Below are 14,046 nucleotides of genomic sequence, written 5' to 3' on the forward strand. Positions count from 1 at the left end.
ACAGCCTTGCCCGGCGTAGTTTCGTTTTTATGTTGAATTAGTAAGTGTGACATATTATATCAGCTTATATGTAGGGGCAAAACGACTGGTCTTTCATCTGAGCCCGCAGGGTGGTCATGTGATAATTGTCAGCGGATGTCTGATTTTGACAGCTGTCAATCTAATCGTACTCATACGGATGGCTTACATAACTGAAAGGCTAGTCAAGTTGTGCAAGATCTATTGTGACATTTGACATCGGTTTAAATGAAGTGTGTGTACGGGTGGGCGGGCGTACGCTACGTCATAACCAAATTTTCTCGGATGGATAGTTTACCAAATTTTGTTACCCATGGTGCTCCGCTGCGCGCGCGCTTCGCGCGAGAGTTCCGCTATTAAAAGTGTATTAAATATTGTAGATGTTTTTTGGTATTACAAAAATTATCATTAGCTATTTACTGTGTTGTGATCATGAAGCTGTTGTATGCATGTTTTCTGTCTTTTCAATTTTTAAATTACAGCAATATGTTACTTTTGATCACATCTTCCTCAAAATGTTCTTTAAACTCACCACTTTCACATTGTCCAAAATACATCTTTTTTTGCTTTCTCTCTGGATGACTAACGCCCAGAAGAATTTGAAATTTTAAAGTGCTTTGACAATTTTTTTTTTTTTTTTTTTGGGGGGGGGGGGGGGGGTGGTGTAAAGAAGGTATTACGTAATTAAGACATCTTGTCTTTGCAAATCTGGCTAGTATTCGCTTGACGTAGTTCCGTGACGGAAATTAATGCAAAAAACTAGGGGTAGTATCACTGAGGCTATTGCGGCTATTGCTATGCAGGTCGCGTGTCTACTCACAACTGTGAGCAGTGCCTCAGATCCGTCGAGTCGACGAGTTTGTTACGAGCAAATGAGGCAAACCCAGAGGACTGCCAAGCCTCTACTCAAAAATGTTCACAGTCTAGTCCAGCGGCTTTTGCAAGGTGAAAGGCTTCGATTTCATTTAGACGCTTTCACATAGTGCACCTGTACTGTAAATGTTTTTAGAATATCATAATTTACACAAAAGTTTCTTAGCTTTATTTAAATCCGCCAAGTATGTATGCGACTGATAAACTATGCCAAACTTTTTAGGGATAAGTGAAGAAGTCAGTTTAAGAAATGATTTTCAGTTGCCGTAAGCAAGATTCGCGCGATCAAAGTGTCAGTAAGCCGGGCCGGAAAGTTAAAAAATAGCCGACGGACGAGATTACTCGTTGGTTGAGCAAACAGGAAGTTTAAGCAACGAAGAGGGTGACCGTCACCAAAACTGAACTTTTCTAATAATTTAAATGAGTTCCCTTTCTTCCAAACTCATTGAGATTATTCCAATTCGCTGAACCTGTTCTGGCTGAAGATGAATTCTTTAGGACTGCACCTTCTTGTAGTTTAAAATGAGGAGCAAAAATTTATCTTCGCCGATGATAACGTCTTCAAAAAAACGACTTCCCATTAGAGATTTTCACGTTGTGAAAGTTGGCAGTGACGGAAATCAAATGAACAAAATATGTGATGTACATTACAGACAGAATTGTTGATTTGCTTATTAAAAATTGCCTTTTTGACGTCTTAGCTTCGAACGCCACTATCGTTACTTATGATTCCTAATCTAATAACGTATGGGTCGTATTGCTACCGGAAAAAATAAACGTTCAAAATGTGACGCTGTGCCGGTGAGCAGTAACTAAGACAAATGCTTTCTGAGTCTCGCTGCTCCATTACTTATCAAAAGTTTGTAACTGGAGAGTCTCTGAGAAGAGTGAAGCAAGAAGGGAGGAAGCGTTTTGACCGACACAGCGTCGTGTACTTCATCGTGACACACCTTCAGTCGCAACAAGTGCAACAGAGACTGCATGTTGTTCTTACATAGCCAGCCATGCTAAACAGTTAAAGCACATTATCGGTAAAAACCACTATTCTAACCGCCATTTCAGGCACCCGTCTCATCTTTTCTTTTTGTAGAATTTTCACGATCTTTTCTGCAGTCAAGGACTGGTGCAACTCAAACTAAGAAGTTATTTTCCATGACGTATGAAAAATTCCATAAATACCTTAGCGATTTTTGTACCTCTAGACAAGACAAATATAAGTCGTGGCTTTACCTATGCTATCCAACTGGTGTATGGATTGTAAAAGAGATCAACAAATAAAGAATGAAATTAGAGGGATTGTATGAAAATGCTTAACTCTGTAAGTTTCCACTGTTAGATATCTTGTTTAAACTGCGGTCATGTTTTGTTCACCTTGAGCCTAACTTGTAAATAGAATCACTTGATTGATTTCACGCTCGACAAGGCTTTCCTTTTTGAGACAAAGAAACTTCTAACGGTAGTAAACGGCTATTTTGTATCTTAACTACCATCAAACTATCCACAGAAAAAAAAGTACCGAGCGTTGATTTTTGCTTCAATTATTGGTTCTCTCGCGTCTATGATCATTGGACGTGTTACGTAATCGCGTTTCATTGGCTTTCAACCCTTTTGCACTGAAACATTTTCAGCAAAGATTCTGTAACTGAGAGTGTGATGTTGAAGCCAAATTCTCTACAAACATTCTTTGCGAGAGGCATTAACTTAACGACTGTTGTAATTTTTAGTCTTTAGAGTATGGAAGTTTGTTAATGATCACCTGCACGTCTTAACTATTGATTTAAACATCTTATTCAAGACATTAACACACTCAACCGTGGACAATAAATTAACTTTTCCACAGAATCATTGTACTTTTTTTATTGTTTCAAACAATGGTAATCATTGTTTGAAAAAATCTTTATTTTGCATGGAAATAAGGCATAAACGGACATTGACAAAGCAGTGACGCAAATGCTACTGCTGAGTAACAAGTTTGAATCATACAAAATAAAAATTGCACGGTCACGAATGGGAAAATAACAGGAAAAACACATACCGATGATTTCTGAGAGAAAAATTCTGGTGGGATGTTTGGGAGCTGAAATTACTAATGCGCACAGTCGCTAGCGAAATCTTGCGGGCATCATGTATATTAAAACTAAGCTAAAACGGATTCGGCGGTCCTTTTAATGCCGCGTGAAAATTTTGTTGTGCCAAACAAAATGCGATGTTACAAGTGGCCCATCTAACATATCAAAATTGTAATTTCACTGTTGCATTAAAATACATTCAAAAAAACTAGAGAGCATTTTTAGGGCAAGACTTGCCAAAAAACAAGCAAAGAGATTGGACTTACAGGGTCTGACGGGCGGTACTACTTGTGCGTTAAATAGCTAGAACTCCGGCACGGAGTATAAGACAATGATCTACATGATCTATTTCAAGGCTTAAGTAAGGTCACTGTACATAAGTAAGCGATGCTGTTATCTAGTATCCATTTTTCATCTTCCAATTAATAACCGCGATAAAATTATTCGTTTATCAATTTTATGTTCCTGTTATGTTGCTTTTATCTCTTCTAACACAGATTACTATCTATAAATCACTTGGATATTCAATTCTGCCGGCGTCGACTGCCCTTGCCGAGGAAGTATAGTGCTTGTTCTTTAATCGAATCGGCAAACCGGCGTCTAAAGAGATATTTGGTGGCTGGGTAACTATTTTTTAATACTGAGAAACCAATCATCACTAAATATATTACAATTATCCCACTTTTTCGACTACTGTTTTAAAATAGCTTACGAGGCTAGATGATTTCATACCGTATACTTACATGGAGATGGAAAAAACGTTGATAAAATTACTGAGTTTTTTTTTTATCAATACAGAAACGCACTCAGCGAACACAGACAACCCAGCATTACAAAAACATAAATGACAGTCTAAAAAGTTTCCATTGGGAGCATTCTCACTTGTCAGTTGAAATCTACTTCTTACAAAACAGAAGGTAAATTTCACCTCAATTTGACATCAATATAGACAAAACTTTGCAAATTTTCGTTTACCTTTTATTCCATTTATCATCGTATAAAAAGCTGATTTTCGTATTTGTTATCAGTAAGGCTTGTACGTGCCTTTGCCTGTTTTTGCCAGCCTCGCAAAGCATGTAAACCACTATACAAAAATTAATATGAGTCATGAATGAGCTAATTTAAATTTAGTCGTAAGCTGAGTTAAATATAACGCACTCTCAGCTGACAAATATTGCCAGACTGTTGTTAATATATAATAATTTTCGGCTTCAAAATATATTTTTTACGTACATTTTTTTTCTCTAGTTTCGGATCTAGTTCGCTTGAAGACAAACTCTTTTGATCTAAATCAATGTGATTTTGTAAATAATAGCTATAAACTAATGAAAACTCAGTGCTGAATTATTCAGCGGTGGCTCGATCATGTGATCAAATATCACTGTCTACATTACACCCCTCTTCAAGAAGACGAGAGAATTTCATCATTATATATCCGAAAAAAAATGATCGTTTGTGAAGGAAACATCAACCAAACCAAACCCGACAAGCTGCCCAAAGAACATCTTGGGACAATTATTCAATCGTAAGTTTGTGTTGTTGAAATAAACGTGCTTTTCAGGCACTTTTCACACTTTTGGTTTGGCCAATAAGGGTATCTACATGTTTTAATGTGAAACAGTCTCAATAAGACATTTACTACAAATGGAGAAATGTCTTCTTGAAACAACACAGTTATAAAAAAATCTTTAGGTCTGACTGATTGTCTTCAGTTTGACTTACTGGTTCAAGTCAGACTTCGTTTAAAAATTTCCGCTGGGGTTTCTCGAATCTATCCCCTTTTGCTTTTCAAGATAACACTTCACGAAAGGTAAGGTGATTTTGAAAAACTAACGGCAAACTACACAACGCTTGCATTTGCGTGCCCGCGATAAGTTTTTGTTAGAAAATTAAAGCAGTAAAAAACTACTCAAAGTTCTCTGCAGAATAAAAGGAACCAAAAGTGCTTTTAGTCAACCTTGTAGACTTCTTCAGTTATATATTTATAGCTGTTTTGTTTCAAGAAGTTGATTTTTTAAGGATTACTAATTTTAACCTTACATTTGCTGTAGTAGTGTTCTTTACTTACTCACAATCGAGAGTTAAACTATTGATACTAGTGTAAGAAGTAATTTTTTCATGATCCGCATTTGATGCAGTATAGAAATCTAAAGACTTGCCACTCAGTGCAAGAAATATACTATATAAAAGTTATAATAACTCTCTTTGTTTAGCTGTCGAAGCTAGTAATATGGCATGAGATATGTAGCTCCGTTGGGAAAAAATATACGAGTAAAGCTTGTAACAGGAGAGCCAGCTGTGGTCAGTGCCGCTCCATAACCGTGCGGACTGACTGCAACTGTCTTGGATATATCTCTTGATTGACTTGTTTCCGTGTAATATTCTTCTTTTCGAAGACGAGCTCTTCTGTTTGAAAACCATACCTAAAGAATGAGCAAAACGAACCAACAGTGTTATATGGATTCCTAGACTGGACTTGATGCATATGCTGACTTAAAACAATGTTTAACTTATTAAAAGCACTTAACTGAATAGCCTTTTCACGGTACGATTTTTTCACTGTTTGAACTTTCTTCGGAGTTCATTCATTCCGTACACGGCCTCAACTGTTCATTTGGTACTGTTTATAGAGGAACCTCTTCTTAGTTTCTCCAGCAATATATCGTTTTAAAAGCGATGATTTCTATTAAAAAGGATATAAGTATCCACTGAGACAGACTTCTTGGCTCTAATTAAGCGGTTTAACTCATAAAAACTTTCAATTTATTTAGAAGAGTTCTTTGTTAGTTTGTTTAATGATGTTTTCGCTTAAGTGTTCAGGCGATATGGTATGAGAAATGCATATTACCGTTCAGTTTGTTTTTATCTAGAATTTTCTTATGAAAGGGCACGACGCTCACTTTTAAATGTTCGGTTTTAAAGCGCCTTAATGTTTGTTTACCTCAATTTTTTAAAATACTTTTTTATTTACCTGAACTCTTGCCTCAGATAGGTCTAGTCTTTGTGCCAGTTCCTCTCGGGTGTATACATCCGGGTAATGAGTCTTGGCAAAAGCTTTTTCCAGCTCATCCACCTGATTCAAAGAGAACTTAGTTCGACCACGTCGGGGTTTGCGATTGAAAAACATCTCTTGGTTGCATCTTCCCGAGAAAAATTCTTGTTTTTCTCTGGATGCCAATTCTAGAAGAAAAAATGAAGAATTGAATGTTAGTAAACAACAGCGTTTATATTGTCACTGACGGTCTGAAATCGTTCTGTAGAGCCACACGGTTTAAGGCGAGGAGAGATATATTTGACGACTTCCTTTACAAGGTATTTTATAATCGTATGCTGATACTATTTTAGTCAGGTTGTATTGGTTAGTGACTCCCTATGGCACGTGCAACCGTAGATATGCTCCAGTTGTTTTGGCCTAAATTCATAGTACATTATATGAAAGAACAGTATCATTTAGCGGTTTTTAGGAAATGACTCTGCTAATCAAACATGAATCAATACTGCAACTAAGAAAGCGCCTTTGAAATTACAAACCCCTTCAAACTGTGGCGTTATCGTTTATGGAGCGGTTTTTGACCATGATGACTAGAAATTTTTAGTTTTTTTTATTATTATAACTTAAAACAGCAATATCATACTCACTTTTCTAATGAGTACCACTCGAAAGAAAAGGCTTCGGACCATAAACAGTATCCGAAAAATTTGATAAAAATAAAGCAGGTGTTGATACACATTAAACTGAAGTACCTCGTTCATCTTCTTGACTTTCCTCTTCATACTCGTCTACATCTCTTTCTTGTTTACACATTTTCCCCTCATCTCGTTTTGCCGCCAAATTTAGAATGCTAGAGATAGAGAAAGGAGCGTCAAATTTTGGAATCTTAGTGATCTCTTGTTCTTCTTCGGATTCTGAAGTAGACGAGCTGCGCTTCAATCCCCTCGTAGTTGGTCCACGTTCAGGAATTTTATTTCTACTTTTCAACAGCTGGCTTATGGCTTCCATGGATGGTAAACTTGCTTTCGCGCATACCCCTTCTAAGAGTAAACGGTCACGAACCTCCCACGAGAACATGTCTGGCTGTTCTTGTATAAATGCCTCGATTCTCTTGGCTATTTCTGGTGTAATTTCCCGGTTTTTTGAAGAGGGTATGGCGCCAGGTTCAATTGAGCCTGTTTCGTAGAATTTGTTAAGAATCTTGCTGACACATCCATGAGAAATGCGTAGCTGCCGACTGATATCACTTGCTCTTACTCCTAGTCGTGCCAGTTGAATAATTCGGATGCGCAGAGCTTTAGGCAAAGGTTTGCCATTTACAAACACTCCGCCAAGCTGGTTTACTCGCTCTTGACCTAAAAAAAGAAAAATATATATATATACATATATAAAAAATTGTGGGCAATGGCAAATTGCTGTATTTGATTTTGAGCCATCAAGTATTTGTATTAAATTTAAGCAAAAGCAGCATTTCCCTTTTAAGAAATTACTCGGTACTTGTTATCGGTGCAATAAAACTTCTTAAGCTCAGTAAAATTGCACTCTTGACTGTTAAAGTTAATGAGAATTACGATAAATTTAATTTAATAATATTTCGATACTGTTGTCTGTGTAGTTGATGACTTGTTAAAAATGAGAATTGAAACATTTTGCTGTGACAAACAACAAATCTTGAAGTCAAAAAACAAAGGAACCTCTTCTACAAATCTCACCGCGGGACTGTTATGATCAAGTGAATTTATGGAAAAAATTTGCCGTTGAACTAAGCCAAAACAATTTTCCTTCACAGCAATACTCAATACTGCATAACTGCAGAGAAGTTCAACACGCTTGAAAATATACCTGGAAAAAGCAAAGCATCCATAATTGAACTGAATTTTCCTCTGTGGTATGCAAAGCTGTTCGTTGGAGGAAGTTGCCTGATGTGTTCTCCAACGATATTTGTTAATAAATGACCGTTCACCATCGAATAAGTGGGTTATGAAGAATGCATCGCTAACGTAAACAAAGGCGAAGCGTTTGAAATGTAATTATGTTCACCTGTCAGCTGATCGAATCTATAACTCGTGGAATGTTTATTGTCTAAGGTGTACTGGACCTTATCGGATTTTTGGATAAATAGGTACTTAATATTCTTATGACGCGCTTTCACGTCACTAGCAAATTGCCGATCAAAAAAATAGTTGCCAATTTGCCTTATTAGTCGATAGTCGATATTTGTTGTGTTATTTGTTGTGGTAACAGTTTCGAAGTCTTTGTTTTTAAGGCCCGAAGTAACACATTCTTTTTCTTAGCGTGAAAACATATTGATGGCACAAAATCAAACGGCGGAACTCGTAGGTTACGTGGCAAAATCGGTCGGACTTAAAATAAAAATATTTTTTTAAATTTCTGCTTTAATTGATGAGAATTTTCGCTCCTTTGGCAAAGAAAACGCCCTTTTGCAAGGTTCATTTGTTAACTTTAACAATTTCTTTTTCAGAAAGAACTTATTTTAACTTGAACTGCTTTAGAAGGCCATAGTTGATTTCGGCATACACTGAGTGAAGTGAAAGAAATAGAATATTAAGTATGTCGCTTCTTTAAGATTTATAAGTTAAGTAGGCAACAAATGTAACCTAATGGTACACCGTGGCTAAACTGTTACTAAAGAGATACATCCTTTTTGTTGTTGGCAATTTAAAAAGCAACGATTTATTTTTTCAAACTAAGATATCCAGTGGAAAGACATGTTGAAATTGTCGAAATTGTGAACTTTAATTGGCAGGCTGTTTTTTCTCAGAAGAAAACTCTAGGAATGTTGATTCACTTCAGTGATGTAGCGCTCCGTTAGAACCATCCACGCGAAACTACTTGAGAAAATTCAAGAATGTTTTCAGTCACAATAGAAAAGATTCCTTTTAATAAATCATTGAAGTTTATGTCGAATAATCTGTTTACAGGTGACGCACAAGCTAGGTTAAAATGGTCTGTTTTGACAAAAACTAACCCTAGCGAAATCCAGTAAATTCTCTGCAGCGTACATGAGGTGGTTGACTGAAAATTTTATACGTCTAAAGCAAGAGGACTTTTACTTAGCATGAACTACAGTTGATATCGCACTATGCTGGCTTCAAGACAACATTTTGCTGCAGTTTTATTTTGGTACTCAAAAAGGTAGGTAGATCTTAATTTATCTTTGGAAAATTTCTTACTACGCCTTATCTCGCGATGTAAGAATATCATCATCTTTAAAGTACATTGGCTGTTATCCAGCAATTATCTAGACCTATAAATAACGAGATGCCAATATTACAAGTGACTGCCTGTGGGAAATATTTTTACTTCAAAAAAACTTAGAAATTAAGAAATTTGATAGTGAGTGAAAAGAGGCTTTATAAATTTGTACCCGAATGTCGTCGAATTATTAGCTTCTCGGAAAAACCAAAAACCAGTTAACCGCAGGTTTCAATGTAGGAATTATTTGGATAATACGGAAAAAAACGTTCGTAACTGATGAAAAGTGTTAGTTTGCTTAGCGCGTCATCAGGCATGGAGGTTCAAAAGAAAAGCTTCAGACGAATTTTGTTTGGGATAAAGTCAAAACCGGAGGGTTATGGTTTTCTAGAAACTATTGTGTTCTTCACTCTTGATTCACCCAGAAAACAGTTTCATTCGTATATTCATTTCTACACAACAACCTTGAGTATTGGCGGTTTGCTATAACACGGCTACAGGATAACATTAGTGTGGCTACACTGATCGAGGTGCAAATTAAAAGAGACGTTATTCAAAACGCACTTTCAAATAAATTGGGTTATGCAAGATTAGTGTACTTTAATCATTTTGTCCTTACTCTGATAATTTATATATATATTTTAATTCGGTTCTAAGGACTTATGCAGAATAGTCGTGTTTTTGCACAAGTTAAGAAGAGTATATGAACATTTTTCGAGGATGGAATAGCTCAGTTTTATGTCAGTTAGGATTTGCTTTTAGTTCATTCTTTCGTCAGTCTCCTTATTCAATAGCCCTACTGTTAAGGACCCTGTTCAATAACTTTAGTTGCCTTACCGTAATACATGAATGCTTGATAGCTGTATACTGAAAGGAAATATTCTCTTATTTCTTTCTATCTCTCCTTTTACACCTAGGGCAGTATTTGTTTAGTGTTCTGATTCCATTTGAGCTTGCTCGACATTCACTGATTCAAAGTCTATACCGATTTCTAGAAAGAAACTGTTGTCGGTATTCTGCCAACGCAGAAGCCCATTAATGGGCTCCTGATCAAAATAAGTGGCTCAACCCAGTCCAGACTAACCGCAAGGTACCCTATTTGGCAACATGTATTAGTGTCATTTGATTTATTGATGTTCATAAAGGGATCAGAATATAATGACTCAGAAGCTCGGAAGCTCAGAAGCTCAGAAGCATATCAGTGTTTTTCAAATTACTCTATGTATTAAAATGACGGGCATAATTCTGTCAAATTCTGGCCACAATATTTTCCGGTTCGACCCCTTTAATAAGAATCTAATGGGGAAAAACACAAGTAGAATCAGAGGGACACTCATAAGTAGAATCAAAGTCTAAAAGAGAATAGTTTATCGTTGAATAAGCCTGCTTAACTACTGGAGGATATCCCATTCCAGGTTGTTCTAGGAGAGTTCCGCCAGTTTCAGTCACGTTTGTTATAGACTTGTTTGACTGTATATTTGACCATACATAAGTTTTCAGTCATCGTAGAGCTGTCTATGACGGTGACGTGCATTCTCACTTCTTTGGACTGAATGGCTGAGAAATGGAAACCTTGAAGAAATCGAAGGATTGGGGTCACGTGAACAAATGCAGATTCTGTCGGCGATTAAATTGTTGAATACATCAGCAGGTCTTCCTTTGCTAACAGCCCGTCTCCCCTTTGCTCTTCGATTAGCAAACCAAACCTACAAAGCCATGATAAGAATTTTTATTAAAACACACTACTTAAAGTGAACGCAAGTGGCCGACAAAGTCGTTGATAAAATTCTATTGGCCGATTACTAAGACAAAATTTAGTTTGGCATGGATAAACGTTCCTCTAGTCTGTGCTTTACACAGTCTAAACTTCGATCACAGTAAGCGATGTGGAGTTGTCAGGGCAGAAAAAAATTCAAAATGGCGTAGGACTCCACACCCATTTACTTAACTGGCCCAGTTATCTTCCTTGAAATAATGCTTAGTCTCTCGTAGGTTAACGTCAGAGTTTTTCAAACATCCTCTGCAGAGTAGAATGTCTTGTATAGGAGTTCGCCAGCACTAATCATCTCCGCCTCATTCATACTATGCATAACTGAGCCAAATAAATATTAAATAAGACCCATGAACATTTGCATAAGAATTGCTCTAACCTGAATTCTAGACTCATCAATTGCTAATTTACTGGCCAGTTCAACTCTGCGCTGAATTCCAGGGTATGGATTTTTGTGAAACTCCCTTTCCAGTTCAACACTCTGAATGTGGTTAAATCTAGTTCGCTCTCTTCTCTGAGGACGAGACTGACTATTCTCTTTTACGTGTGGTCTTCTTTCCAACGATGGTGGACTTCTTACGTCAACTAAATGAGGCAAGAAAATTGCTGTATCATATCACTTAGGTATATATATCATACCAAGGTTCAAAAGAAAGCAAATTTTTACCCAGCAAAAACTTTACGAAATTCACCTTACTGATAATTGTATTAGTGAGCTGGTCAGTCGAACTCCACTGTTGTCACTAAATGAACAGTTTGTGTCTATTATATTTACTAGGTTTGTTAATGTCTGTAAAGCTTACAAGGGAATTATCTTTCGTCGTTTTCCCAGGAGTTGATATCGAGCCAAGGGCCAAGGTTTTAATGAAAGTTAATACTGACCTAGCTCGTTCAAGAAATAACTAGTTTGTAAACTTTTAAGAATATCATAAGGTTTTGTTATTCTTACTATCTATGAACTACTGGTTGGACAATCATGCATTTGCACCATATGTGAAAAGAGCGCATGGTTGTAGCTAATCCCATAGTAAACAATTAGACGCTACCACCATCATTAAGAGTAAATGATACATTGAGAACAAAATTGATAAGATCTGTGTTCGATATCGCTATCCTCTTCACCACCTTGTCATTTCTAATGACTGGAAATATTGATCAAGTGCACAATTAGATCCAGTTTATCTATATGGATTACTTATCATTAGCATGAGCACTGTAAAGTCAAGTCATATTAGTCCATGCAAACATGCATTTAATATAATTACAAATATTACTACAAAGGCAGCATTCTTTTAGTCTCAGTGACTTGACTTAGTATCAGTTGCTAAGGCCGGCATTCCAGAAAAAAAAATGAATTAACTAGAAACTTCCAAAACCAAGTAATTCGTACCCTTGCCAATAGCTCTGAGAACCCAACGTTGACAATTAGGGCTCTTTATAATGATGTATATTGAGCATGCTTCTTTTTAGCTAGAATTATAATTAAGTAAGAATTCCTCCCTTTGCGGTTTCTTCATATGCGAAGGAAGAATGATCTAAGCAAGCGAAAAAACTGTTATAGGGGTGGGAGCTCCATGAGCTCCAGCCGTTCACCTACTTAGGTCATGTTCCTATGTTTTTTATAAATTAATGTTGTGAAAGTATTTTTTTCCTTATTAATACTTATATAAGTTCATAGACCATATTTCTCCTCGTGAGTTCTTTGAAATAGCATGTCCTATGCATGGCCGTCTAGTTCAGCTATTTATTTCCTGGCACCATTTGCCCCAATGCTGAACCAGAGTATGTAGTACAATTACCCTCCATAATTTTTAATTGCGTTGAAACTTTTCCGAATGTTCTCACTATGTCAAGGTAACAAGAATTATTCAGAGAAAGAAAATATACCATTGGTCCGAGAGGGATTGAAATCAGTTCTTAGATCCAAAGCCTTTTTTATTCAGTTTCACCAGGAACCACAAACGATTGAATTGAAACCTTGTAGCTTTTCCCAATTAATATCAATTTTTTTTTAATGTGGCATCAATAATCCTGCCTAGTGAGGACCATCAGCTTTACTTGGCAGATATTAACACTCACCCCCCAGTCCCCCTGCAGAAAGAGAGATAAATTACCTGAAGAGAGCAGTAGGTTTCTTGTGCACTGCTGTTTTGTAGAATCTTTTTTATCATCATTGTTCATATCTAAAATGCTTGCAATGGAAAATGGCGTTAAAGACTGACGCGAGTTTCCATTCTTGATGTACTCTTTGGAACCTGATTGACTGTGCTCACTCCCCTCGTGGATAATTTTATTCTTAACCAAGCGACTAATGGAACTTAGTGAAGGGACATCTTCTACAGCGCAAACGTTGTCCCGTAAAAGATGCTGTCTGAGCTCCCAACAAAATGCGCCTGGGTCCTTCTTTCGGTACTCATCGATTTTTCTTTCTATCTCTGCAGTTATGACTCTTGGGCGTCCCGCGTGTTGTGAGGGATCCACATTTCCAGTTTCCTGGTACTTAGACAAGAGTTTGCTAACGCATCCATGTGTGACTTTCAACTGCCGGCTGATATCACATTGACGAACTCCAAGGCAAGAAAGGCTTATAATTTGAGACCGCAATTCAACGGGAAGCGGCTTTCCACTAACGTACATGCCTCCAAGCTGGTTAAGTCTGCCGTCACCTGCGTGAAAGACATTTGTCATTTTGTTAAGTTTTTCGCACCCAGTGTATCTGATATGAACTAACACTCCTTTTGCGATTGTTAGATGAATGGTAAAGATTATTACGTCGTGGTATACAGACCCTAAAACAACAAACCGACAAAGGTGTGTCTTTAAGAAGAAACTAAATGTTTGCTATCAGGTACCCGAATGTTTTAACTTAGACGTTGTAAACATGTTTTTTTTTTTGTAGTGAAGTATTATACGGTAGTTAAAAGTTCATTTCAGTTGCAAACAAGATACCATATGTGTTAGAAACAATATTCTTTCTGTGGGAAGCTGAGTTTGGTAAATCTTTAATAAAAAAGCAGATTTTATTACAATATTTTGCTTAAGGCGTAACTTTTACTGCTATTTTTTTGTTTTCTAATAAACGTTTTGTTAGTCCGTAATAATGTTGT

The 14,046-nt window shown here is 36.8% G+C and overlaps 1 protein-coding gene and 1 long non-coding RNA gene across 3 annotated transcripts; both read right to left on the bottom strand.

The window, feature by feature from the left end:
- Positions 1-3,916: 3,916 nt before the first annotated feature.
- On the bottom strand, positions 3,917-10,162 carry LOC140937682 (paired box protein Pax-7-like). Of its 2 annotated transcripts, none has more exons than XM_073387244.1 (4): positions 10,006-10,162; positions 6,705-7,307; positions 5,932-6,140; positions 3,917-5,383 (listed from the first exon to the last, which is right to left on the bottom strand). In XM_073387244.1, exons 1-4 carry the CDS (start codon positions 10,013-10,015, stop codon positions 5,183-5,185), a joined length of 1,023 nt encoding a protein of 340 aa, XP_073243345.1. In that variant the 5' UTR covers positions 10,016-10,162; the 3' UTR covers positions 3,917-5,182. The 2 variants fall into 2 exon arrangements, with proteins under 2 accessions (XP_073243345.1, XP_073243343.1); XM_073387242.1 differs by lacking the exon at positions 10,006-10,162 and adding an exon at positions 7,795-7,992.
- A 541-nt stretch (positions 10,163-10,703) lies between these two features.
- On the bottom strand, positions 10,704-11,728 carry LOC140938784 (uncharacterized). The gene is made up of 3 exons (XR_012165565.1): positions 11,632-11,728; positions 11,319-11,524; positions 10,704-10,874 (listed from the first exon to the last, which is right to left on the bottom strand). It is a non-coding gene; the product is annotated as an uncharacterized lncRNA (long non-coding RNA).
- Positions 11,729-14,046: the final 2,318 nt, after the last annotated feature.

The sequence above is a fragment of the Porites lutea genome, chromosome 5, assembly GCF_958299795.1.
Source record: "Porites lutea chromosome 5, jaPorLute2.1, whole genome shotgun sequence".
In the NCBI taxonomy this organism is placed as follows: domain Eukaryota; kingdom Metazoa; phylum Cnidaria; class Anthozoa; order Scleractinia; family Poritidae; genus Porites; species Porites lutea.